The following is a 27,546-nucleotide window of genomic DNA, read 5'->3' as shown; positions in this document are numbered from 1 at the left end:
ATAAGATCTGCGACACTGATGAAACAAACTACCTGGTGACAATTGAAAACACTTTTAAGACTTGCACATCATTCACCCAGTGTAAAAGACATTAGAAAATGAACAGGGAAGTCACTACCTGTTATTTGCAACATGGAGCGTAATCCTGTTCTCAACATACAAGTATCACAAACTGTATCTACGCAACTACCTCTGGTTTAATGGTCCGGAAGCTTAAGAACTATATACAGTCGGTAGAAGGATGGTTTTTCCATTTTACATTAATGAGCAGTATTATCCTCTTGCTTATGCACTTTAATATTGGGTTCTAAGAAGATATTACAGCCTCTAAAAAGTACACACCCACTTGGATATTTTCCCCTTTTATTGCTTTCATAAATGGAATCGTGGTCAATGTAATTTGTCTTTTTGACACAATTTGGTTAATCAGTATCACTGAAAAGGTATTGAAAAGTTTTTGAAAAGTATAAGTAAGGGGATGATACAAAAACATTTTCAATGCACTGAACATCCCGAGTTCAGTTAGATGCATCCTGGAAACGGAAGGAATATCACATGTGTATATGTGCCTAGAGAGACCGTGCTAGAAGGAGACTAGTGAGGGAGGCCACCAAGACAGTCTGTGACTACTCTGAAGGAGGAGAACCTGATCCAGTCTGCAAGAGAACTGCGACTTGGGGGAAGATTTATTATCTAGCAAAGCAATGACCCCAAGCATACAGCTAAAGCTACACAAAATTGACTGAAAGACAACAAGGCGGATGTTCTGGAGTGGTCGAGTCAAAGCCCAGACCGCAATCCAATAGACAATTTGTGGCTGCACTTAAAAATGCCCGATCCCTGTGTAACCTTGAGCAGTCTTGCGAGTTATCTGGAATACAATTATAAAGTCCAGAATTAATAGACATTACTGTGCAGAAATCTGTTTTCACCTCTTTTTGTGAATTCTTCTCAAAAAAAGCCCAATTATATTGGCCACCATCCCATTTATAAAAGCAATAAAAGGGGAAATTATTGAAGGGGACATTTTAAAGTGGTTATCAAATTCTTTACTTTTCTGTAACTGCTGTATGCAGAGGTAATGGATCATGGACAGGGTTATAAGGTTATGAAATATTGGTATTTGTTTAATCAACTATTTGTGTTCATTAATGCATTTGAATTTATTTCCAAATAAATATATCCATCACAACTGAGCCTAATTCATTACCTGATGGAGGCTGAAAGCTCTGGAAGAAAACTTGTAAACAGACCTTGAGCTGAGAATTAGACAGCTACTGAAATCCAGAAAAAACCTTGAAGCAGTTTCAGTTCAGAACAGTTTCAAACCTCCCCGTGAATGATCGGAGTTAATAAATGCTTTGTAACAGCTACATCTGTGTGTTCGCAGATCATCACAGCGGGATCACCTCTGCAAACGTGGTTATGTTTTCATCTGTGTCCACTGGTTGGTTTGTCAACAGGATTACACATGAACAACTGAAACAAATCTGGTGTCTGAAGAAACTTTAGGCACAGATCCAGGGATTTTTTCTCACTTTGTTTAACAATGTGAGAACATTTTTGGTAAAATATTGCAGTGTATTTAGGTGGCTGCTATTGACAGGCAAGGACAATTTGATGTGGATCCTGGATGATCTGATGAGATACTGTTGAGCAGTTACAGTTGTTAAAAATGTACAGTAATACAGGAATGTCAAGTTTGATATTGGATTAGGCTTGACTGAGTTAAAGGGGACTGGTGGGCCTTGGTGGAGATGTACGCTCTGCTGACTGCCATTCTTGTTATACTGTGTTATTAATGACTGTTTATTCATTGATGAATGGGAGGTTGTAATTGTTATAAAGACATTAATAACCACTTAAAATGTCCCCATTGCTGCATACCCCTATATTAATGTGTTACAAATCATTAACAAAGGGCTTATATACCTCATATAAATGCCAGATACAATGCTTGAAGAAAACATTCTCAGATAAACATGTAAGGAATCAAGGCTAGGAAAATAAAAGTTACCACTTGACAAACAGAGCTGAAAGCACACGGTTAGAGGTTTCAAAACTTGGAAATAAAACTCTGTGCAACACTAGCAATGACAGAAATTGTCTTCATAAAATCATGTATCAGTAAACTTGTAACAGCTTGAACATTCTCATTCTTATCTACTGCAGTATTAATTCCCTCTTGTTTGACCATAAAATAACCTCAGTTCATTAATGTTCTTTTTGCACAGAAAATATTGTCAAGACAAAACACAACACAGCAAGGCGGCAATTGGAATGTTGTGTGCTGTCTTGCCACTGAAAAAAACCCTTAGCCTAAAACATTACAAGGATGTTGCCCAGTCCTGAGACCTGCCTCTGGGAATCTGTTCGCACCATTTATGGCTGACATTAAGACCACACGTCTCCTCCTGGATGTTTCGGCACTGTGGTTAGGCGTCTTCCCACTTTGGTTAGTCAAGTCTGTCTACTCGTGCTTATGTTTCTTGCTCCTGGCCTCAAAGAGGCCTAATGGGACCATTGTTATAAAGATATTACACCAGTTTCTTGGCCTCAAAGAAGCTTTTGAGGTGCTTCATCTGCCAAATGCCGGTGATGATGAGGATGAGCGTCTGAGCGATGGACCACCAGAGAACGCGCTGGTTGGTGCTCTCGCTCGTCATGCGAAACCGCTCTTCACGATACTGTAAACAGGATACAGAAAGTAGACTTTAGATCAGTGGCATTGCATAGACAGCAACTGTACCAGTCCCTCACACACTTGGATGACTGGGAATTTCTACTGACCCTCTGGTAGTTTTGCTCCTTCTGGATCTGTTCAACTTGGTCCAGTAGCTGTCGGACTCGCAGTTGCAGCTCGGTGAGTTTGTCCTTAGCTGCAATTTCAGGATAGTTGTTGGTATGTTCTCCAACCTGAATATCCAGATGAACTCTCTGCAACATAAATAACAGTTCTGGAGAATGACATGCTTATATTATGTCGGAATTAAGAAAAAGAAAGTTTGATAGAGTTGTCTCAAAAAAAGGTGAAAAACCTGTAAAATGTGTCAAAAAGCAAACACAAAGTTAACATGACCAGTCAAGTCTGGTTTAAGATCAGATGACAGCGAGTGACAATGAAAGAACACAGACATATAAACAAAGCATACAGACAAAGCTGTGTGATGTTTTGATTCACAACCACTGAGGAGACCATTACAGACCATGTAACAAAGAACACAAGAACACTGAGGCAAAAATGAATAAACTAGTGCTGTACATGAAGAAGAAGGGTTGTACACATACAGTGAACTCCTCTTAGCTCAGCTCATTACAGAGCTCTGCATGTAACCCTGGGTTCAACTTCTGTGTACATTATGTGAATTCTGAGAAAGAAAGCTAAAATCAAAGACATTTTTGACACAAGAGATGCTACTGCTAATGTGAGTTGTCCAAAAACCTTCTTTTTAGTAAACTGTGTACACAAACAATGTTCTCACCGCTGGTGTTCATGTGTAGAGACCCTGGTGATACTACCAGCAAAGTTTCATGTTGTGTCGAGCCTTCTTAATGTTTTAAAAATAGCGATTTTGATGCTAGCTTAAAAGTGCCTCTTTCATCGTAATTATGCTTTTACACAAAGGTTTGACTCGTATACATTCACAAATAAAGCCTTGGTTGCTTTTTGGCAAGAGATTCACTATAAAGGATGTCCACTTTCCCTGGATCAAGGGAGTTGATTACCAGGATCTTCTAAAGATGTACTGAAGTGCCATCTTGCAGGAAGCTAAGTATTTTTTTGAAACAGGAACATGATCGTTGATCATGATTAAATCAATAAGGTGTGTTGGATAAGCGAGTTGCTTATAAGAAAAGTTCATTCTGGAGGAAGATTGATGGAGAGAGGAAAAATAAGATGCCATCAGTGACAGGTTTCCCATTCTTCAACCATCATGATAACCAAAATCATCCGTATTTCATTATTTCAGTAGAGGGCCAGTCTCTTAAGATACCAGAGCTACTTGAGCTGTCACTTGTGGAGTTGATAACATTACTGAGGTTTTCAACTGTTGTAAGATTTGTTGAGTCACATAGTCGGATAAAAAAGTGGCAGAGAGAGGATGGATCATTATTGTTGGGGCTGTAGATGTTGGCTAGAGTTAAGTGTTGTCTGGTTGATGGATGCATTAATAATGATAAACCTTCCATCGGGATCAATAATAGTTGCGTTATGTACAAATGGAATGTTGTTTTGAGTTATTTTACTCCATTAAATATGACACATTTTCACTGAATCGCTGAATAAACCTAGAAGGTTGTGTTTTTGTACAGTAATTAGTGAGATCTGCCCTCATCAAGGCAGGAGGTTTGTCAGATCAGAACTAAGTGGCCTTTTAGGGAGTGGGGCTGAAAGAGACAGCAGCTGAACCTGCTCATTTCAGACAGAGTGAAGAGCCAGTATGAGATATACAAGGTATATATTTAACTATGAATCATGTGAAGGTACTCTAAAGAAGTCTTAGAATGAAGATATGGATCTGGAAAAAATGTAATAGGTCCTTTTTAAATAAAACCGCATCTACACAGGCATCGTGACTTCATTTTCCTGATAAGACCTCTTCTCATGGCTTTGTGGGTGTTTTCCGGCAGTGCTTCTCCCCCACTCTCCTGCTGAACTTGTTACACCTGGCACACCTTCATGTTGGTTTTGGTGTTTTAAGCATGATAATCTAATGTATTTTCATAGAGAACTCTGCCTACTATAAGCCTGTGCAGACATCTGACCTGCTAGAACAACTGTGCAAGACCATTAAAGAGAAGACAGAAGGTAAAGTGATACAGTTCTGGATTTGAATTATTTATAGCATGCTTGTCTTCCAATAATGTGCAGATTTGCTTGCTTGAGCCTGTGGTGGACCTAAGTGTGACCTAGCCTGACCAGAGGCCTACGAAGTGGGATTTAGGGTTTGTGAGTTACCTTCAGGACCAACTCTGGTTTTTCAGGTCTACCATGATGATCACTATGATAACTTATGCCCTTTAGCAAAGAGGTACCATTTGTAAGAAAAGTACATTTTTGAGTCTCATTCCCAACTCATCAGTCCGAAGCATCTGTTTCTGATGAGTTAGAAACAAGAATTGTCTTATTTTACAGATAGCATCTTTAACCTGCTCCAGAGCAGGTTATATCCAACACAACAGATCATCAGATATAAATCAACCCCTTCTGACCAATCAATTATCTGGAAATGGCATCATCGTTCATAGAGGATCCCATGAAGCTCAGTGTGCCGGTTGTGATGGGTGTGCCCCCCTCTATCTTATTCAGTTCATTATTTTCCTTTTTGCTGCAATATGCAATGTCAAAACCATTTCATTGAGCTATTTAATTGCAACTATAGTCTAGTCAAGTCTAGTTTATTAGTTTACACATTCACACAGTTTTTTCATCAGTTGGCCTTCTTGCATTTGGCAGCTGCAACTGTGCTGCTATTAGCCTGGATTGTGTGTTTAACCTCTCCTTACTTGGTTAATATTAGTTTGCTCTTCTTTACGGCACATTCTGCAGTGCAGCCATTAGACGTGTCCATCTTTGTAGCCTGTCAAATGCTGCAAAAACCTTCCCTTTCACATGATCATGCTCGTGCTAGATGTGGAAACAGGCATTGACTTACTGAGCTGATAATCAGCTTTGTGTGAACACTTAGTGTGATCACAATTCATACGGTTAGTGAAGCCAGATGGTGGAAACATGTCCTGGATATTCTGAACGTGGGAGTCTGAAGGGTTATGTTTCCACGGTAACCTCAGAAATCAGACTTATCCACGACTCACTTTCTGAACCTGATCTAGCGTTTACCTGGCCACAGGTAATCCTGCTTTATGAAACAGGTCTCATTTTGTACAACATTCAGGACTAATTTGTCATGGGTCCCAGTGCGAATCATTTGTGTGAAAAGTTTCGAAGGAAATTTTTTTTCAGTCTGTTAAAAATCAATAGCAGTGTTCATACCAGTTTCCCTCCTGCAAAAAGAGCCATTTTGGTGGAGTTCGAGTGCAAACAGATCTGATGTTCCCCAGGAGTGTGGGAGGTGAAGGTGAACCGTCCATCTGACCCATACTGACGAGAAAGGATGACCTTAAGGAGAGGACAGGGTAAAATCTTTATATACTATTCATATGTACGTGGCCCATGTTTTATATTACCACCTTATCTGTCCTTACCTTTGTATCTGGATCCTTGATCTCCACATGCATCCCAAGGCCAGGGGTGGATGGAAGGAAGGAACTGGTCTGCTTGTCCCACAGCTGAGTCCTGTACTTTCCTTTCAGACAGACAAGCAGCATAAACACATGGCAGATTACATCCAACAGGGAGCACTGAATGGTGTATCTATTTTATAACGACCGGATTACATGTCTTCCATTACAATCCAAGCCAGTAGAAATGCTGTCACTTCATAAAAAGTTGACTTGAAAAACATTTTAGCAAAGAGTTGGATTATAATACATTTATGATACACAGTCACATTTGCATTCATTTGGAGTTGTTTTTCTGACCCGTTGATGAACGCAAGTGCCATGTTCGCTCTCCTATTAGCTCTGTCTTGGTCTCCACTAATCACCAAGAAAAAACAGCTGACTCTTTAGCCTCCAAATGTTCCACGATGTTCATCAGCTAGTCATTAACAAGGTCTAGCATATAAATGGCTCTATATGAGCTTTTATTTGACTGAAAACAGCTGGCTACTGCAGCCAACAAGAGCGGTGCTAGAGGACAAAAAGTTGAAGGACATAAAACCAAATCAGCTGAGGGATGCTAGAAAACTTACCTATCACAATACACACACTAATCTGGTGACTTATTATTCTACAGCTAAAATTAAAAAAAATCTTTAAGGTAGCATTAAAAAATGTATAATTATGTGATGATTTAACATTAAGTCTTTTCTTATGTTTCATCAACTGTTACATATCAATATCAGCATCATTCTCCAAAGTATCCAGACAGTGTCAGACTGTATACTACTAGGGCTGGGCCCTGGGTGGAGGACCTTACCATGGTATTCTTAGGCTGTTCTGTGATACACTATATTGATCAATAATCATCAGTTATGTGGATATAATGATTAAGTGGGTAAAGACAAATATTAGAACACGTACAACAGTCTGGTATGTTCAGAAAATGACAGCACTTGAGTATAATGCAGCCTTTAAAATAGGGAAAAGAAAACATGCCATGTCACGACACAACAATATCCAAATCTTAAATGGCATATAAGTTTATGTCACGACGGTGATATATATTGAAAAAGAAATTGCCCTAAGATCTACTTTCCTTAACCTACTTTCGTAATTCTGATGGCAGCAGCAAACTGAAGTAGGCACAAGGTAAATTTATTTTTCAGGTTGCACACAGAACATCTGATGTTATGAACATTTAAACGCCGGATGCAGGGAGCCATTCCAACAATTAATTGTATTCACAAGTTGTTTGAAATTGTTAAACTGGATGGTGGTTGGTGGATGATTTTTTTTTTGAACCTACAATCTGGCATTATTACTATTTTCTCCTTAACATATGGTTAAACCCAGGGATATCAGCTCTCTTTGTTTTGCCTGGGATGGTCTGGAGAGAAAAGAGGGAGTAACAGACCTGAATGGCAGATTTATATAATCTTGGGGGGAGTGGTTTACTAAGTATTGACGGCACTGATCATTGGTCTGGATTACCAATCCTTGGAGTGGTATGTCACTGATATTCCACCAACACATGACGGTATGTGCCACCTGTGACTGCTATGTCATTGAAAGACTGTTGACTTGATAGCAGAAACTTTACTTCATGTTAAACGTGCTTCACTGAACATTAACCAGTGTTGCATATTATGTATCATGTTCACTGTACTTTGAATGACCGAAATAAGCCGCTAATAAAGACAAAATATGACTTGCATAGACTTTGGGATATTTTATGACACATGGTGGTTTTACTGTTTACTGTTTGGCTTATTCTGGTCATTCAAAGTTCAGTGAACATGATTCATATTATGCAAGTAAAGGAGCAGTGAGTCAGGCGTGCTGTCATGCTGATTTGAGCATGGTCTAAATGTCTTGTTGACCAATCAGATTGCTTGGTCGGAACTACTTGTTGTATAAGTAAGGGATAATGTATAGAATGAGAAAATAAGTCCCAACAGGACAAATCGTAAACATAAACTTCACACAGTGTGTCTTTTTACAATTTATCTATCATGCATAGTATTTACATTGGAGAAATATATTTCACCAAACTGACGACACAGACGTCAAACAGAACATTCTAAAAAACTGCCATGGACACACCTGAGACAAACGATCATGTTAGGCAAACGGTGAACAGATCATTTGACTGGAACTACTTAGTAGGTGTCAATACATCATGGGTTAATGGACACCCTGCAGCCAATCAGGATCAAGTATTCCCCCAGGCCATGGCATAACAAAGTTAATGTTCTGTGACATAGATTTTATATTAAGTAATGTATTATTATGTTCTCGTAAAGAGAACCTGTCAAAGTATTGTTTGGTTGGTTGGCTCATAGTTTCTGCTATTGATTAGTCAGACTGGCTATGGTGGTGGGGATAAGCTAAGGCTAACTCTTCCATTAGCTTTTGAGTAGTTTATTAGGCAGAGAGACATATTACTTTACTATCATATCGCATCATATCCCAAGTGTAATTACTTTATATATGCCTACATGCCAACAGCATAAGATGCAGCAGAAACGCATATATTCCTTTCCCTATATTTCAATAGGACTCAAAAATGTATATATCTACAGCAGTACTTGCTATAAAAGCAGCCCAGTGGCATTATATTCATCAGGGGGCGGTACCCATCCAACAGTCTTTTAATGGCAGAACAGTCTCAAGCAGCACGTGTCGGTAGAATACCAGCGGAACAACAGCAACTTCCCACTGAAAGGATCTTAGACCAGTCTAGGGCTCGGTATACCGCTGAGCAGCTACTCACAGACCTTTGGCCACTTTTCGATCTCGGCGCTGCTGAGCTGACTGTGGCAGCTGAGCCCGGCCACATAAGTTCCCCTGCTGGCTGCTGTTGCTGCCACGATACGAGCTGCATGTCTGTTCCCCATATTTATTTATTACACAAATAGAAGAAGAAGAAGAAGAAGAAGAAGAAGAAGAAGAAGATAACCTGCACTATACATGTGTCATAGGTGACGGTTATTGTAGGTTTTGTAACTGAATCGGTTACTCATTACAATATCGTTGCCATAAATACGTGTGCAGTTATCATTAACTTCACCTTCGCTTTCAGGTACAGTAGAATATTTAATACAGCTTATTTACTATAAGTGTTAAACCGCACTTTACCCATTTTTGCGACCTACAATCGCCAACAGCTGTCATGAAGGAAAGGACAGCAAACAAAAAAAACAAACGTTTTCCATTCAATCTTGGATTTCCATTCCTTAAATATATAACGAGCTAACTCAACTGCTTAAATTGACGCTTTGTGGCGTTTATTACAGTCAACATTCTGAAAATAAAACATGATGCCATCGATCATTGTGGGAATCTATACGACATATAAATTAGCTCAGGCTAAACAGCTGCTACAGAAGCCTTACAGAAAACGCGTGTTTTCACTGTAACTGGTCGCTTCTCTAAACTGCTGTGTCTGTTTGTCGTTATTTCTGCCAGTGGGAATAACAGAATATTGGCAGCTGTTTGCGTGCATTGCTAGTTAGCTACGTCAAGCTAACAACCCCACAACATTTGAGCTTACCAATAACCATGGTCTCGTCTGGGATTTCTTCAATGAAGCATTTTTTCTCCGTCTCTCCTATGTGGAAATACAATGCGTAACTTGGATGAATCCAAGTTAATACTAAAATAACACCTGCAGCGGGGGTGAGCATCATGTCCCTTCTTGCACTACACACACACAGCCAAAGAGCTTTGGTGCTGCAGACAGCTACTGCGGAAGAAGGAAGGGGGTTTCCTGTGGAGCAGAGTCTCATATGCCCTGAGTTTAGCCTCTCAGGCCTAACTCGTTTTCAAGGCTGGATTCCGTGAAGATATTGAAAACAACCCCCCATACAAAACCCATAAAACCCATATATATATATATATATATATATATATATATATATATATATATATATATATATATATATATATATATATATATATATATATATATATATATATATATATGTGTGTGTGTGTGTGTTGTATTATCAAATATGTACTATATATAATATATATGTCCTATATGATAATCATTTATGAATTTAGAGTGGAAGTTCATTCTTGCAATGAGGTTTGATTAAAATTATTAACCCAGTGGTAATCCCCAGCATCAGATATATTTTGCTCAATGTAATGTTATGCAATCTTTTTTTTAGAAGACTTTTAAGCAACATATACCAAACAGTCTTGGTAATGTTTGGTGGATTCTAAGGCTGGATTCTAGGTCCTTGGTAACCTGACAGGAAGTGCTGACTGAAAGACTTGATTGGGGTAAAAGAAATCTCGCGTTTGCTGAGCTAACGTTAACATCAGTTGCCTCGGCTCTGACAGATAACCTCAAGCCACCTGAAACACGCACAGCGAATTACCATAAGTCTGCTAAACTGGGGGAAATGCCCTTCGGAAGATATACAGATTGTTGATTTAGGTCCTTGTTTATATCGGTCAATAAGTGCCTCAGATTACCTAGCTACTTGTTGGCTAAATTATCCTAGTTAGCTTATAAACTAAGCTAAATCGTTAGCTATTTAGCATTAGCCAGCTTTCTATCGTTGGCTAAATAGCAACGCTAATAACAGGTTGTGTGTAGGTGACAGCTCGACTGCCTTTAATTCCGGACAACCAGACTGAAGAAGAATAAAGGGGTAAGTAAAGTTTTGTACGTTAGTGGTGTATTAAAGAGTGACTTGATCCTGTCAGTGTGAGGAAGGAAACAACATCGTTGTAAAGTTAACTGTAGTACACATGAATTGACCAGTCGCTTTTGGAAATGAAGAATAGTGGTTTTACTTCTCTTTATGCTGTAAACAAATACAGAAACAAGCTATGTCTGTCTCAGTCTGTCTCTTTGCTTCATGGTTATGGGGATGACGTAATGTTTTCACCCTGTTCTCCGACACCTGAATGTGCTGTAGGTAAGAAGGACGGACACTTCCCCATTGAGACGTCAGGCAGAAAACAGGATGTCCCATTTCATCTGGCCTCCTGAGGCATGCAATGGAAAAGTATTTTTGACGAAAGATTGAACTGAAAGTGAAAGTCGCTACTCCGGGCCGCCTAACGGGGACGAGGCGTGGTGTGCCATGTGTCAGTATATGATGAATGCGCGTCTAGATGATGTTAGGTGTAAAGGAAATAAGATTGTGGTCAGGTTAAGCATCTCTTAAAACGTTGCGTTAAGGTCCAGGGAATTGCAAAGGGAAACAGACTTCATCACTGTATTGTTATCTGTGCAGTGGTGTTGTGTGTTGATAGGGTTGATGTGTGTATGTATATGTAATTATCTTCACGTCTTTGTATAGGGATGGTGCAGCCCCAACCTGATGGCCCAATGCAGTGGGACATGACCGGAGAGGAGAGCGCAGGGGCCCTCAGGGTTCCCCCAGAGTTGGCAGCCAATGAAGTAGTAACCAGGTTGCTGGGTGATAACCAGCAGCTTAGAGGTACGATGTATTTCCACTCAAAGTACAGTATATCTCTGTATTTGATGCTAGAGCGCATTTCTAACAGAATGCTTGTACATGGTACAGAATGTGGTCGAAGTGTTGAAACAATTAATGATGGTTTCAAAGGAACATTTTAAGAAGTTACTTTTAGTAAGGTATATATTTGGGCAAATATAAAAGCAAAACTTTCATTGTTCCTAATATTAAGTTACAACAGTCAACAGGGTCCCGTTACAATAAAGCAGTCTCTAAATGGTAAATTAACTGCATTTCTATGTTGCATATGCACTTTTTATACCAGAAAAAAGCAGAAGGTGTGGATGAATGGAGAGGTGAGGACTCTTTTCAGAGCTGAAAAGGCTGTCTTAGAGTCAGGTGACAAGGAAGCACACATCACTGCCAGAGCAAGACTGAAAGCTGGCATCAAGGAGGCAAAGAGGAGAAATCGGCAGGGAATGGAAAGGGACCTCAACCTCACCACCACCTGCTGTATCAGAGGGTGTGGATGCTGTGCTTGTTAAGTCCATGAAAGCAATTGGTCTTTGTATTTTTAACTATATTAATGATAACACCAATGTCAATAATTAGCCAATAATATACACTACTCAAATCTAGTTGGGGATATCAGGATATGGGTGCGTATGTTTTGCCCAGCAGTATATATGTTGCTTCAATGGTTTTACTCATGGACATGTGTATCTGAGTCCTGAAAAATGGTTTTGTTTGTTTTCTAGAACTGCTTCAGCTCAGTTATGGAGCTTTAGTCAAATGAGGGGTCAAACTCAAAACTCACACAAATGTAGTGGAAACTGTTATTGAGCAAAAACATTTATTTGGGACAATAAAAAGCACTGGACAATGAATGAATGAATGTCCATTGTGGCCATTTGAAATAGTCATGGTCAACCAACATAAGCTTTCTGAGCAGCCCCAAACTTCACGTTAATGTGGTCACCACACACCATGTGGTGTCCCTCATTCAGAATGACCAGCCATGTCACTCAACCTAAACCCCATAGACTATCTCTGGGACCAGCTGAAGCATCGCATCTCTGCCCCTGACCCTCCACTGCATGACCTCCAGGAAGTCAGAGTTGCTGTCGTTGCAGAATGGAGCATCATGCTGCAGAACAGTTTTCAAAGTCTATTGAGGAGTGTGAGCCAAAGATGTCAGACTGTCATCGATGCACACAGTGGTGTAGTGCAGTTCAGGGTCCATTTTGAAATCCACAATGACAATGACAAACTTTTGCTAATTACCAAGTGTGGGGTAAGTGTCCAGAGTTGGAGACTGGGTATACAATAAAAGTCAAATGAAATGTGTTAATATCTGTGATGTATCAATCTGCACCCTCACCTTTGAACTTCATTCTTCTGTCCTCCAGAGGCCTTGAGGCGGAGCAACCTAGCCTTGCGTCAGCGCTGTGAGGAGATGGAGGGATGGCAGCGCAGGACAAGAGAGGAAAGAGAATTTCTTAGCTGCCGTTTCCAGGAGGCCAGGGCCCTGGTGGAGAGGCTGGCCCAGGAGAACCACTCTTTGCAGGGCTTGGTGAGCGGACCAGCCTCCTCCTCTAACCACTGCTGCAGCTCCAGCCAGACTGAAGACCTGCATGGGCGCACAGCGAGGAACGGACCCCTGGATGGACCACAGGTTGGACCACAGGTATTCGTTGAGTGTCATTGTGTGCCCTTACTCCATGTTTCTGTTGGTGCTGTAACAGTTGTCGTAATGTTGCCACATTTGGAAGGACATATGTAATGTGTGGAGATGTGCAAATGTAGCTCACAAGCTAGTCATATTTTAAGATTTCCAAATGGAGATAACCTATGGACAGAAATCAGCTAATGATTATATCGGGGCCACAGGATCCATCACCATCGCCTGTGACAAAGAGATGGAAGGTATTGGCGCACCACTACGAATAAGTCAATATGTGGGAAACACTTGAAGTAATTTTAAAAAAAAAAGAAAAGGTTTTAAACACTGACTTATGCCCTGGTGGTGGAGGACAGGATGCTGGGTTAGGGTTAGGGTTAGGGTTAGGGTTATGGACAATGTCTCTCAACCCCTCCACAAAACTGTGGACAAGCTTAAGAGCAGCTTCAGCATCAGACTTATTCAACCATGCTGCCTAAAGGAAGAGCACAGGCAATCATTCCTACCTGGTGTCATCACACTTTATAATGCTCATTCCAAAACACACAAAAACATTTCTGCTCTTTAAATTATCATTAATGTCAATAAAACTGCACTTTGTCCCCTTGCACCTTATGTTCCACTTACCTTTAACGCCACGATACGTCAGCATATAATTCACCTCAATATTTTATTTTATAACTATTTAAGCATTTTATTGTATATAGTATCCTATTGTTTTTTGTATACTGTCTACAGTACTTTATTGTTTATTTCTTTGCCCTTGTATTTGTACTTGAAGTGCACTGCTGAAGAGTAGATGCATGCTCCACTTCCTCAGTGTTTCCAATTGACACTGGAACACTTCCTTCTTTTGTGTCTTCCAGACTTTAGATCAACGGGAGAGGAAGAGAGTGGAAGAGACGGATCAACACACACAGACCACGCCACCTCGCAGCTTGGTAAGATGAATTAAGCTGTTCACCCTGGATGTGTTTTGATTTCAGTTGATGTATTTGTTAAATTTTCATCTAATTTGTGTGTCTGTGTGTTTAGGATGATGCAAGTGTACATAGCTCCTTGAGTAGTGCCCCCCCCTCTCCCCCCATCTCAATTTCAGAGGTATGGGGGGAGACTATGGGCAGGGAGACTGGCCAGGTGAGCCTGCTCACTGCATCCTGCTTTCCAACAATCAGAGTGTTGACACTTACTCTCTGATTGTCACTCCTCTAGTTTGACGCTTCGCCCCACCCTATCTTTCATTGAACTGAGGTAGTGGTTGGAAATCCTGAATTTCTGCTCGGAGAAATGATATGATATGGCCTGTGACAAAGGAACTCGGAACAGAATCTGAAACTAATCACCATAAAAAGATACTCTAATCATAAATTTGGCACTAGCTAAATTGGAGCAGGGCAGTACCATTCTACATGTTGTCCTTGTTGTTTTTCCATATTTTTCCACGCAGGAATGCTGAATGGTTGTTGGACACCAGAAATTTCTGTGCATCTTACTTTGAATGGAGCACAGCATTGCCACACACCTCTAATCCACCATTTTCTCTCCTTTTGTAAACCTCAGTTTCCACTCTCTTACATCTTGGTGTTTTTCTACTTTTTACTTGGTGTTGGTCCTCCAGCCAAGGGGAATATACTCCATCTTTATCCATATCCCTCCCTCATCACATCTGCCTGCACCCCTCCTCCTTTCACTCCTTTGTCTCTCTCCACAGCCTGTTGAAGGTGCAAACGATTTCCTCCAGCTGCTGAAGAGCCACAAAGAAAAACTTGAGGAGGGGATGAGAGAGCTTAGGAGGAAGAATGAAGAGCTTGAGAGGGAGAGGGAGGAAGGAGAGAAGGAGAGAGAGAGAATGCGGCGCTGCATTGACCAGCTACGAGGCAAACTGGTCCAGGCACAGGTAACACTGTGAAACAAACACAAACAAATTGTACCCTAGGATTCAATACTGTAATGTCACAGATGAGCAGGATACATGTAACAATGTAACAGTAATGACAACAGACAGCCTGGGCCTCAAAGTGCACCTGTAAGATGTGCATGTAAAGATACAAATTCATAGGCACTCACACACACAATTACCAACATAATGGTGTTAACGAGACAACATGAGATTGACAAAGAGAAGCAGAGTCAGTGGTTTGGGATCCCAGCTGGTGAATGCAGGCGAGATCATCATTTTCCCTAAAACACTTTTGAAAGAAGTTACCAAGTGCTTTACATGGCTGGAGCCAGTTCAGTTGTTTCAGGGCTGTAATGAAGCAAATACAACCAGACAAATGAAAATACTAATTACCTACTAACAATAAAAGATAAAAAACTGTAGTAGAACACAACACAATCAAACTAGATGAAATCAATGCACCCTTATGCTTGGCTCTGGTAAATGTCCATTATATCAGATTAATTAACCGCACAATGAATTTGAAATCAACACAAGCATATTTCCCCTAATATGTATTTATGGATGAAAAATATATATATTTTTGAGAGCTAATCAACTGACTCCTATTGCTTGTCATGGCTATTGTTTCCCTCTGGTACATATTGTGTATCACTTATAGATAAGAGCAGAGCTGGAGATCACTTTGTGAATCCAGTCATGTTGATTCCAATTCACAATCTTCGCACTAGTGTTGTCATAATACTGGGACATCCAACTTTGGTACAATACCTTGAAAAATATCAATATTCAATACCATGTACCAAAGGGAAATATTGATGCAACACTGAGGGTATACAATTTAAATGTTTGTATGAAAAGATAAATGTAACATGTTAGTGTACTGTGTGTTGAAGACAACAGTATCTAAGGTAGAGGACCGAGAAAGCGCAGCTGGTAGAGGTAGATCAATATGTGGAAAATGAGTACTGAAACTGTTTCAAATATTATATAATATTCAGAAATGTATAGATAATTTGATATTTTTGACAAAAGTTCAAATTGGATTCCAGCTTAATCACACTCAAAGCGCTTTACAATACTGCCACATTCACCCATTCACACACACATTCATACACTGATGGCAGAGGCTCCACCAGGAGCAATTTGGGGTTCAGTATCTTGCTTCGACATGCAGCTCAGCTTAGCCCAGGGAGGAGGGATTTGAACCAGCAACCGTCCGATCACTAGAAGACCCACTCTGCCCCCTGAGCTGCAGCTGAAATAAATGTATGAAATAAATGCTCAGATAAGTGGTGCTGTAAATTGTACAGGGAACCCTCTGTACAGGGAACTTGATGCATTATTAAAAATAGTACGGTACAACAGTCATCACAATATAGTGCAAGTCATGTGCAACTTACAGTACATTGCATACACTCACATGTAATTCAAACACAGACCCCTCCTCAGTGTGGTTCAGATCAGATGTTATCGTAGATTACGTATCTGGGTGAAGTCTTCTTCAGTGGTTTTGGAAATTTGTAGTATTTCCACAATATTTCACCTTTAATTTGCACATCTTCCATCTGGCTTTGCTTTTGTTAACCACTTGTATCTCTTCATAGTTTAGTATATATATCTTGTCCTGTGGATGTGTGAAACTGAAGTCAGGCATGGCCAGCCTTTTGTTCTTTTGGGCAAAGAGATCTGGCCTCTTGAGACACTTGTGACTAGATCTTTTAAATGAGACAGGACATTAAGTTGCTTGTTAGTGACTTCTCTGTGTAAAATAGAAATGTTATGGATAGAGATGAAAACAAGAATTAGCTGCCTTATCTGTGAACTTAAAGGCTCATTTGAATTGTTTTGCAGGCAAGCAGTGTTACTGAGGAGGTTGTTCAACATCGCTCTGAGGCACAGCACTCGTCTGACTGGTATGACACATTTTCCCTCCTCATACACAATACATCAGTGCATTGTTTGAAACTAACAGCTCTAAAGTTTCCGACTAGCTTTTTTATGTTGAACCAGCTGTTGGCTGTTGTTTAGGCAGTCTTAACTACACTGTGTATGTGCAGATAGTTCTCCTCTCTGGTATGAAGACACACGTCTTATGCTTGATAAAAGCCTGACTTTTCAGATGTCTTCCTCCCTCTCTTTCTGTTCCCTTTTCCAGCTCTAGCCTGGCTAAACTCACAGAGCAGCTTCAGGCCACACAGGGCAGGTGAGCCTGCAGCTCTGTGTGGCTTTCTGTTTCTTACTGTTTGCAACTGTGTCACTGCTACTACCTGCCCGTTTACTACGTTTCAACTCACTTTGTTTGCTGCATGTTTGTTTTTCTTTTTTTGTGCACTGGTGAATAAGGCATGGTTTAGTTTTCCATCCATTTTCTTTTGTTGTATGAAAGACAGGGCTGTAACGATACACCAAACTCACAATTTGGTTTGTATCACGATTTTTGACCCACAGTTCGATAGAAACCTTGATTTGAAAAAATAAATAAATAAACATTTTATTTATGCAACATTTCAAAAACTTCTGTATTTGATACCCATCTGATAGTATCAGAGGTGCAGTATTGGCAAACTGAACCAGTGTGAATGGATAAGCCGGCTGCGCGTATGGAGGGCCTGTCGATCGTACAGTCTGTTAACTGCACAGGTCCTTCACTCAGCTAAATAAAGAGAAATTTCCCACAAAGCAATGTCACAGGACCAAACTATGGTAATGTAGTAACTCTAACTGTCTTTGGCACCGGCGAAAAAAATACAGCAGCTGTACGTGGAGAAGCGTCTGTCCTCCCATCTGTTCTACTGACTCTTCGTCACATTTCTGCCTGAATAACAGTGTCTGTCACTGGCAAAAAACTTTAACTCACCGAGTGTTTGTGATGAAAATAAATCACCGCGATGGTCAGCCCTCCTGACTGAGACTTTAGTGAACTTTCCCCTGGAAAACAGCCTCCGTCCCCACATGTGACAGAGTCAGTCAGCGACCAGTTTACTGCTGGTGATTATGTAATTTTGTAATTAGAGGGAAAATCATAACTTGGTCATTTTCCAGGAAGTTTGGTTGGTCAGGATCTCAATCACGACACGTTAAAACAGCATTCATATGATTATAAATTATCCACGGGTTGAGATTGAAACCTGGGAATCACCTTGAAAACACACGTGACGTGACGTGTACTGTCATGTCTCTCTGGGAGCTGCAGCGTCGGCTTTCTGTGTGAATCACACAGCAGTTCATCTTTACTTCAGTGGTGCTTCGCTCTGTGTGAACAATGCCGGAGAATTGGTGAACCACCGCTGTGGCGTTAATGCGGCGTCTCTGTGTGAAAGGGGCTATGTATAGCTCATAGGGCTGGATCTGGACTGGAAGTTGTGTTGCGATTCTGCCTTCTCACACCGCAAAACAGGTTCATGGATCTGGGTGTTGCGATTTCAGTTTCAATACATGTGTCGTTACAGCCCTAATGAAAGATGTTTTTAATAGAAATACTGTACATGACTCAACACTATTCAGATGTAATATCACAATTCAAAAGTGCCTCATGCTTCTGTTGACAGTTCTACTTTATAAAGTATACGCTCGCCTAAAAAGTAAGATTCAGTCATTATCTCCGTCCCCCATTCTAGTGGAGGTATTCCACAAAACTTTCCTGGAGCTGGACTACACCCCGTCTACTTCAGTTGATTAGGAGAATGCTGCAGTGCTGTTTTGTTGTGAGGCTGTGTTTGTTTCTGCATGAGGGTGAGGAGATGATGACTGAATCTTCATTGTTGGATGAACTTATCCTTTAGCTTAACATTAATGATAGCATCCTGAACAGACAGGTTGAGCTGCTTCATAGCTGTCATTCAAAACTTTAAGCTTCTAAACTTGAAAAACAACAATAACAGGATGTTCATCCGCTGTCTTTAAATTTTCACTTGTCCGCTATTAAGATACCAAGTGGTATTCCGTGCAAATTAAGAATCACTTTATTACATTATTATGTGTTGCATTATAAGCTATGCTGCCAGTGGTGGAACATAATTATTAAGTACAATTTTGAGGTACCTCACTTGAATATTTCCAATTCATGCTTTAAACTTCTAGACTACTCTACTCCAGAGATGAATATTGCACAGTTTATACCTCTCTATTTGACAGTTAGTATTCAATTTTAACATTAAGATCTTCATACTGTATGATTTACTTTTAATTCTTTGTTATTGGTTATCGTTTCATGCTCAGTTGTACTTGCCATTGAAATAAACAGATGGTGGCTTTCACTCTGCTAAGCTGTAATTTAATTGATCCATGGCGCTTGCAAGAACTCTTTAGGATTACAATTTTGACAGAAACAAGATCAAGGGTTCGGCCCTACTCTATTATAGTGAGTTTTAATTGTAACAATATATATGGAGTGTCATTTCAAGTTTCTGTCCAACACAGTTGTCATTCTCACGCCCGGCACCCATGTTGTGTAAATAGCAAATGTACCTGCACCCACCTGTGTGCCCCTGGGCGTGGTGGTCTTTAAGTGAGGGCAGCAGAAAGTGACGGCGTCATAGACCAACTAAAAGCTGGTGTCAGGTCAGAGGCACAGTCTGTTTCCTGCTATTTAAAAAGCACATTATTCAGCGGGCTAACACCGTTCACATACTCTGATTTTAAGATTTGAGAGGCTGCTTTCACTTCTTTTCAACATGCCATGCTCACACTAATGTCACTGTAACAAACAGCATGGCACATATAACCAGCAAAACTAAAAGCTGTCATTCTAAACTCTCCAAAGGAAACCAGTCAGGAGTTTGAAGTAATCAGTGAAGTTCATCAGCTGTTGCTTGTGCACAAATGCTCATGTTAAGAGATACACAGATGGTTTCTGCTGCTGGAGGATCGCCGCACGAAATGACAGGACGTATTTCAGCCTCTCATCCCACCTGTTATTGATCAGGATGAGTTTTTACTACTGTACCCCCTGATCCATGGACTGAGAATAGCCCACACACAGAGGGACACAGCAGCGCTGCTCCTCCTCCTCCTCCTCCTCCTCCTCCTCCTCCTCCTCCTCCTCCTCCTCTTCCTCAGATTGATCAATGTATATGCAGTGAAACAGAGTGGTTGATGGGACAGGTGATTGTGAAACAGTTGTCTTCTTAGAAGGTACTGTATTACAGCACTGGTGCCAGGGAGCAAACACCATACATATCAAAATAGTCTGTTGGCTTGACCACAGCCACTTCTGCAGCCAGCATACAGAATACCCATGGAACAAGGTCTCATTTTCCAACAAGCATATCTCAAGAACTTGAGACACCAATGGTTTATAATCTTTAAGATATGACAGTCTGGACCTCAGTTATTCAACAGAGGATTGAAAAGTGATTCAGCATTTTCAAATACAGTTTTTTCAAAGTGTTTATGTTTGAATTTAGATGAAAATATATGCCATTGTACTTATACTTGTATGTATACTCACTGTAAAACCCACATCAGTGATAGATCTGTTGTGTCTGTAGGTATCGTGAGTTGGAGGAGAAGCTTGATTACCTGCAGAAGAGTTCAGCTCAGCGGGACAGAACTGAAGCTCTCCTCAAACAGAAGGACAAGGACTGTGCGCAGGTATGAACTATGTGCATGTGGCCATAAATCTAACTTTTCAAGTCTGAACTTGGTAAGACTGCTTTTTATTCTAGTACACCAACTCCTGGAACAAAATACAGCACCTAATTAAAATCAGTACTCTTTTGGCTATTTCAGGAATTTAATCGTAAGCCTCTCAACTTCGAGTAGTAATTGTTTTAAATAACTATATGTTATTCAATTATTTTTATAGTGATTTTTTTCCACAACTGTATTTTTATTTTCCTTCCAATTACATTATTAGGCATGATATATATTGGTTGGTTCCTGATATTGGGAAAGATATATTGCCTGCTTTTCACTGGTATTGCTGAAATTCTAGCTGATAAAGAGATCCACTAATAACTGTTGCAGCTGCTCCACCTGGGCAGAGCCGTGCAATGTAGAGAGCCAAAAATGTTGCAGCTGGTGTGGATTGGGTTTTTTGGGAGTTTTATTTTTCCTTTTTTAAAATTTTTAACAGATTCAGAAGACAACACAAGTTACAACTTGAAACATATGTTGTACAAAGTTTCTGAGATGAGGGGGAAAGTTAATAAGTATTGCCACAAAAAATCTGTGGAATATCAAATTGTCTTTGATTACTACATCATAGCCTTTCTTCCCCCCAGGGCAGTTGTGAATAAATCACAGCAGGAACTAAGCTGTTTGCAGCACTGGCTGAAAAAAATCCATATCATGTATCAATATTTTTTACAGCTGCAAGGGTTTTTATGTGACAGTATATTATTTTACATCATTGAAATTTTTGTAATGTTTCTGGACATGAAACAATATTTTTATTGGCTTTGTACCAGCCCATTGTGGAACAACTTTTATTCTGACTATATTTCCCCTTGTTGTTGTTTTTCCTCTTCTTTGTTTCTTCTGACTCTGTAAATGAGGGTCACCCCTGGTGCTATAGAAAGCAGCCTTATAATATCAACTGTACTGTTTCCTGAACTTTAAAGCTTTTTTATCTTTTCAGCTGGCTAAAGACTGCGAGGCTCTTAAAGCTCAAGCAACTTCCCTATTAGGAGAACTGAATGAGCGACAGAGCTCCCTGGAAAAAAGTGAGCATGAACGCAAAATGTTGGAAGAAAAGTAAGTCCTGTCAGCGCTACAGTATAATGTATTTAGATGGTGAGCAAGTGTGCTGATTTGTTTCTTTCTGTTATTTGTGTGGCCAGGCTATGCAGTAAGCTGAAGGCCCTGCAGGTGGCAGAGCGTGAGCTGGAGCAGCAGAGGAAGCAGCATCATGTGGCCATGGACAAGCTGCTGCTGCAGACCCAGAGCCTGGAGCAGGCTCTGAAGACAGAGAGACATGTCGTCACAGAGGAGAAGTGGGTCCAACATACACACACAAATTAACACACACATAGTAGTGTCCCACCTGGTTATAAAAATAATTCTGCATAATCATGATTTGTAGAAAGATTTATTCCAGAGAACGAAAGATTTCTCTTACAGGGATATAAAAAAAAAGTCTCTTTTAATAAGATAAAAGAATGTTCACCCTGTCACATTGTATTATATTGTAATATTCTTACAACTAAGATCCTGTATTTACATAATGTTTCCCTCCAGCAGAAAACCAAGGCAGTCAGGTTGGGAGCGCTGGGTTGAACTTGTGCGATGAGAGAAAAAAAAGCTGCATGTTGGGTTTGATTGACGTTAGCTAATGTCACGGTAACAGAGGGCTAACTACACAGCTAATAACAAGTTTACAACGAGTAGGGTGAAACAAGTACAGCACTCACTAGCAACATTCAGTGTATAGTCAGTCTGCTCCCACAAAAAAACGATTCTGTGGCTGTTATGAGTCTCTTTCTGATAAAGCTCAGGATGGACGGACACAGCAAGAGCAAGTGTCTGTTTCATTTGCTTGGTTATCAGGGTAACAGGTGACCCGCCCTCTCTGATGTATGATTGATAGGCTGAAAAGAGCGACTGTGATGACCCCAGTCCTTTCTGCTCAGAGCAGCCGCACAAAAAAGGCAGGGCGCTTCAAAAACAGAGTTGCCACAGGCGCTTACTCCTCGTTGGGAACGTTTTCAAAAAAATGCTGGCAAAAAAACATTGTGTACATGTTTATCGTACATGCCATAACATATCTATCGATATTGGTACTGTATTTTCATACCAACTTTATTTGTACCTGTATTGTGTTTTTAATCTCCTTGTTGTTGTTTTTTCTTTCTACTTCTAGTTTATTAAAAGTCTCCTGTGGACAGATGTTGTGAATTAGCATCTTGTTGGAAACACTTAGCGCACTGCATCTGGTGCTTGTGCATGATTGTATGTTGCAGCATCAGTGTTACTGCTATGGCCATGTCAACTATCTAAACATTCAGTGAACCAAAAAAGCAGAAAAAGCACCAGTTCAGTTCCAGTATGGATCATGTATGGAACGTCCTGTATGAACAAGAGATTCACTTGTTAACAAAATATAACACATTTAAGTCCCTTTCTGTGTGATGGAGTTGTAATGCTCAATTTCTGTTACAGGAAAGTGATTTCAGCTGTTTCACTGTCGTAATTATTTCTAGGTTCTGTTCAGAATTTTTGAAGAAACTGAGATTTGGTAAACTACACTGAATGGTAAAATTCTGTTTCCTGTTTTTCCTCTTAGAAAGAAATTGACACAACTGCAGCATGCCTACACATGTCTGTTTAGAGACTATGATTCTAAACTGAAGACTGAGGTAAAAGCACATCCAACCATCTTTTTAGTTTTGCTAATTAGCTTATTGGTTCATATCGAAATATTCATCAGTGTGTGTTTGTCTCCCAGGGAGGAGATCTGTGCAGCAGACTAGAGGAGGCAGAGAGAGCACTGGCACTGAAGCAGGATCTGATAGATAAACTGAAGGAGGAGGTGGAGCAACAGAAAGGTTCACTAGAGACTGTTCCTGTCCTCACTGCACAGGTAGTTACACAACAGTTTGATTAGATACTCTTTATTTGCCACAAAATAATTAATTTTGCTCAGGTGAGCAAAATATAAATAGACACAGCATACTTCACTACATTTTAGTATATATTTAAGATAAGTAAACATATTATGAACATCAAGTCAGATGATTATTCCATCCTCTGAGGCATGTTTCTGTTTTACACAAACCAGCCTAGAATACAGCCACATTGAAACAAAGAGAACAAAATGGCTGTTGTTGAATGAAGTCATATCTGTTTTTGTGTCTGCTCAGGCTGAGATCTACAAGGGAGATTTCCTAGCAGAGCGAGAAGCGAGAGAGAAGCTGAACCAGAAGAAAGAGGAGCTGCAGGATCAGCTGACTCAGGCCCTGGCTGAGATTGACAGGCTCAAAGAAGAAGCCACATCACGGTAAAAAAAAAACAAAAAAAACAAAAAACATTTGTGATGGACGGGGCATGTCTCCCTAATGTGGGCCCATGAACATTTATGCGTTGGTCACACAGTCAATCTGTCTTGCTGTGTGCTCCAACTGACTGTTTTAATGGACAGTCATAACCCTTTTCACATAATTTCTTATCAAGGGTCACATAGTCCTTGTGTGATGAATTTCTCTCCTTGCCTTCAGTCTCAGTTGTTAATCAGATGCTGCATCAGCAACTTGAGGTGACATTAGCTTTACTGCTGCTGTCATCAAAGACATGGTTGTTGGCACATCATCAAAGATGTATACTTGTATCTAAAGTCAGAGCTGTATCTGTGTTTGTCCCCTGTAGACATTTGTAGACAATTCTTAAGCTTGATATAAACATGTTTCAGTGCACGTATGGAGCAAATGAAGCTGAGACACCTGGAAGACTTTCCAGCACGGGCACCACGCATTCCACCTCCACAAGGTATATTATCACCCCCCCCACACACACACACACACACACACACACACACACACACACAAAAACCCACATGTTCAAAACCAGTTACCTGATATTTACTCTACTCTGTAGGCCTCTCTAATCTTTCAAGCTCTGCTTAGTGATTGCTTTAATGATCATGATGTTAGAGGAGTGACTCTGAAGTGGCCTCACAATTTGATTCTTACGATTCAGATGTCAACAATTGGAAGGAAAAACTATTATCAGTGATTGCCAATATACGTTATCTGCCATCATTTATATGGTTGCACACGGCCACCTTTTCATCATTTGAATTGTCTTTTTATTTAGAAATTCCTTTCAATTATCAGACTACAACAGTCTGCAATATAGAATTTGCATCTTGTCAGAAGCAGTATCTGTGTGAGCTGATACTGGCACATTGAAAGCTGTGATGTCACACGGCTGTGTGTGTTTTTTTCCCCTCACTGGTGATTTCTGCCTACCTCCAGCATATCTGCTAACATGAGTTTGTGCACAATTCAAAGCATGAGAGCAATGTCGTGATGTAACTTTACAACTTTATAATCCAGCCAAGGCTCAATTGTGCTGTGCCTGCATTGATGCAGAATGTTCTATGTCGCATCTGATCTCTGGTCAGCCATATTGGTTGGTTTTTCAACTGTCCACTAGGTTGCCAATTATTATACTGGTTGCATCTGTATTGTCATGTTGTGTGCGCGTGTGTCTGTCTGTCTGTCTGTCTGTCTGTCTGTCTGTCTTGTAGACAAAAAGGGGGAAATGTATTTATACTTCTATTTGGTCAAGGTTTTTTTCTGGTAAAGGTCATTTTAAAATGCTATTATTCTCTGTCAACACAGGTGCGTTCCCTGGCGCAGCTTTCAACACAGCCCCCCCTGCCACCTCGTTCCGCAATCAAGGTTTGGTACCTGTCGGTGATCAAGGGGCAGCCGGAGCTGAGGAGCTGCCAGATTTATGTTGTCCTAAGTGCCAATATCAGGCTCCAGATATGGATACACTGCAGATACATGTCATGGACTGTATACAGTAATATGAGCACACCATGACACATACACCTATATATATATATATATATATATATATATATATATATATATATATATATATATATATATATATATATATATATATAATATATATATATATATATATATATATATATATATATATATATATATATATAGAACAAGGCAAACCCTTGAACCGCTGCCATGCAAACACACATACATTTACCTTAAACCATATGACCGTATATTAAAAACTGAAAATACTGAAATCAAGACAAGTGGCAATCAGATGACTGTGAAGACAGCAAGATCAGCAGTACCTTTTCCTGGAACTGCTCCGTGGATTCACATTCTGCTGTAGCTTTTTAATTTCTCAACCCGATTTTTTATTTCCCTTCTCCCTTCCTACAGTCTTTACTCTGATTCGGGACACTGATGGTCCTGTCCATCAGTATTTTGTACATGATCCACAATCTTTTCACCTGGTCCCCATGTTTTGTCCCTCTTCACTCAAGTGGTAAACTGGCAACTGAAGAGGTAATAAACATCAGTATTCATTGGACCCAAGCTGAAAAAAGTGACAATGCAGAGTGGCACTTTTCCCCCCAAAGAGGAAAACATATGACAATGTTAATAACCTAGTGAGCTTTAAGTAATAGAGATTATTCAAATATGTTTTGGTCCTAAATGTTGCTGTCTGCATTACCTCATAACATGTATTATGTATTAGAGATGGATTTACTATTACTGAAAAAGTAGCCATTCTCTGTGTTCTGTGCCTGTGAACCTTTGACTGCACCACTGCTTTGTCCCTGATGCTAGCCTGACCTTTAACCCATTATAGCCCTGTTGTGCCCCTTATTCTGTCTTATCTTTACCTGTGGCACCTAGCTATGTATCTATCTCCGAGCACAATCAGGGTCCCTTACACTTAGTGTGATTATTGTCTGTAACCATAGATCATTTTGGTGCAAATAATATTGTTTCAAACCACTGAAGATTTAAAAAATAAACCAGTTATTCCTTAGCTGTTGTGTGTGTTGTCATGTGTCACCAAGAGCACCAGGGGCATACTGTGAATATTTTTATACACAAGTAAAATATTTGCAATTTGAAAATGTTTTCCCAGTTTAAATAGTCCTTTGATGTACAACATTGAAGTCAGAGCTGTATCTGTAGTTAAATTATTCCTAATGTATCTGAAATTTACCGTATCGAATTTGATTCTATTGACAACTTAATATTTAGACTTGTGCACCACTGAGAGTCTTCTACTTTAACATCTGGGTCTGGATCCCTTCTGGGGCTTGCCTCTTGTTTTTGGCCTGTAGATATATGACCATGTCAACAGCATACATCTGACAGGTAGCAATAGATGATACCACCGATTTCCTTTTTGAACCGATACTGAGTAAAATTCAGGCTGGTATCAGCGATAGCGATCCGATACCGATACTTTGTGCAAATACACCTAATGTGTCTGTTGAATCTAAAAAAAATAGTGTATTTCAAATCACAGCTTCATAAAGAATACATGACATCAGAGTCATTTATTTATTGAATTATTTTAAAATCACAGGGCAAAACAAATGATGGGGCCACTCTGCACTGAATGCTTCATCTTATTTAGATTAAGCTATGAATGTAGTCTCTCCAAATAGCCCACAATAAGGGGATACAAACACTTGCTGTTTTATAATACTGGGTGACACAAATTGAAATTGCAAGTAAAATATTAAATTAAATAAATAAATGACACAATAATTGCAAAAGTTTGTCAATACCTACATTTTAAAATGTTAATTTAACAGGTAAAACAAATTAGACTGATTGTAAATAATAATAGAT

At 39.9% G+C, this 27,546-nt stretch overlaps 2 protein-coding genes across 7 annotated transcripts; one reads left to right on the top strand and one right to left on the bottom strand.

Moving 5' to 3' along the window:
- Window positions 1-255: 255 nt before the first annotated feature.
- tmed4 (transmembrane p24 trafficking protein 4) lies at window positions 256-9,992 on the bottom strand. Its single transcript, XM_037103774.1, has 5 exons — window positions 9,779-9,992; window positions 6,208-6,308; window positions 5,996-6,121; window positions 2,791-2,937; window positions 256-2,687 (listed from the first exon to the last, which is right to left on the bottom strand). The coding sequence occupies exons 1-5, from the start codon at window positions 9,912-9,914 to the stop codon at window positions 2,538-2,540; spliced, it is 660 nt and encodes a 219-aa protein (XP_036959669.1). The 5' UTR covers window positions 9,915-9,992; the 3' UTR covers window positions 256-2,537.
- ikbkg (inhibitor of nuclear factor kappa B kinase regulatory subunit gamma) lies at window positions 9,158-25,799 on the top strand. 6 transcript variants are annotated; one of them, XM_037103763.1, is made up of 16 exons: window positions 9,158-9,307; window positions 11,547-11,687; window positions 13,076-13,353; window positions 14,214-14,288; window positions 14,383-14,484; window positions 15,059-15,244; window positions 17,102-17,163; window positions 17,406-17,453; window positions 20,740-20,842; window positions 21,831-21,946; window positions 22,033-22,185; window positions 23,475-23,547; window positions 23,637-23,771; window positions 24,052-24,188; window positions 24,597-24,673; window positions 25,531-25,799. In XM_037103763.1, exons 2-16 carry the CDS (start codon window positions 11,549-11,551, stop codon window positions 25,719-25,721), a joined length of 1,875 nt encoding a protein of 624 aa, XP_036959658.1. In that variant the 5' UTR covers window positions 9,158-9,307; window positions 11,547-11,548; the 3' UTR covers window positions 25,722-25,799. The 6 variants fall into 6 exon arrangements, with proteins under 6 accessions (XP_036959658.1, XP_036959657.1, XP_036959656.1 ...); XM_037103762.1 differs by lacking the exon at window positions 9,158-9,307 and adding an exon at window positions 10,515-10,889; XM_037103761.1 differs by lacking the exon at window positions 9,158-9,307 and adding an exon at window positions 11,128-11,331.
- The last annotated feature ends 1,747 nt before the right edge of the window (window positions 25,800-27,546 follow it).

This window comes from Acanthopagrus latus, chromosome 7 (assembly GCF_904848185.1).
Source record: "Acanthopagrus latus isolate v.2019 chromosome 7, fAcaLat1.1, whole genome shotgun sequence".
Classification (NCBI taxonomy): Eukaryota; Metazoa; Chordata; class Actinopteri; order Spariformes; family Sparidae; genus Acanthopagrus; species Acanthopagrus latus.
This window is presented reverse-complemented; position numbering and strand designations above follow the sequence as displayed.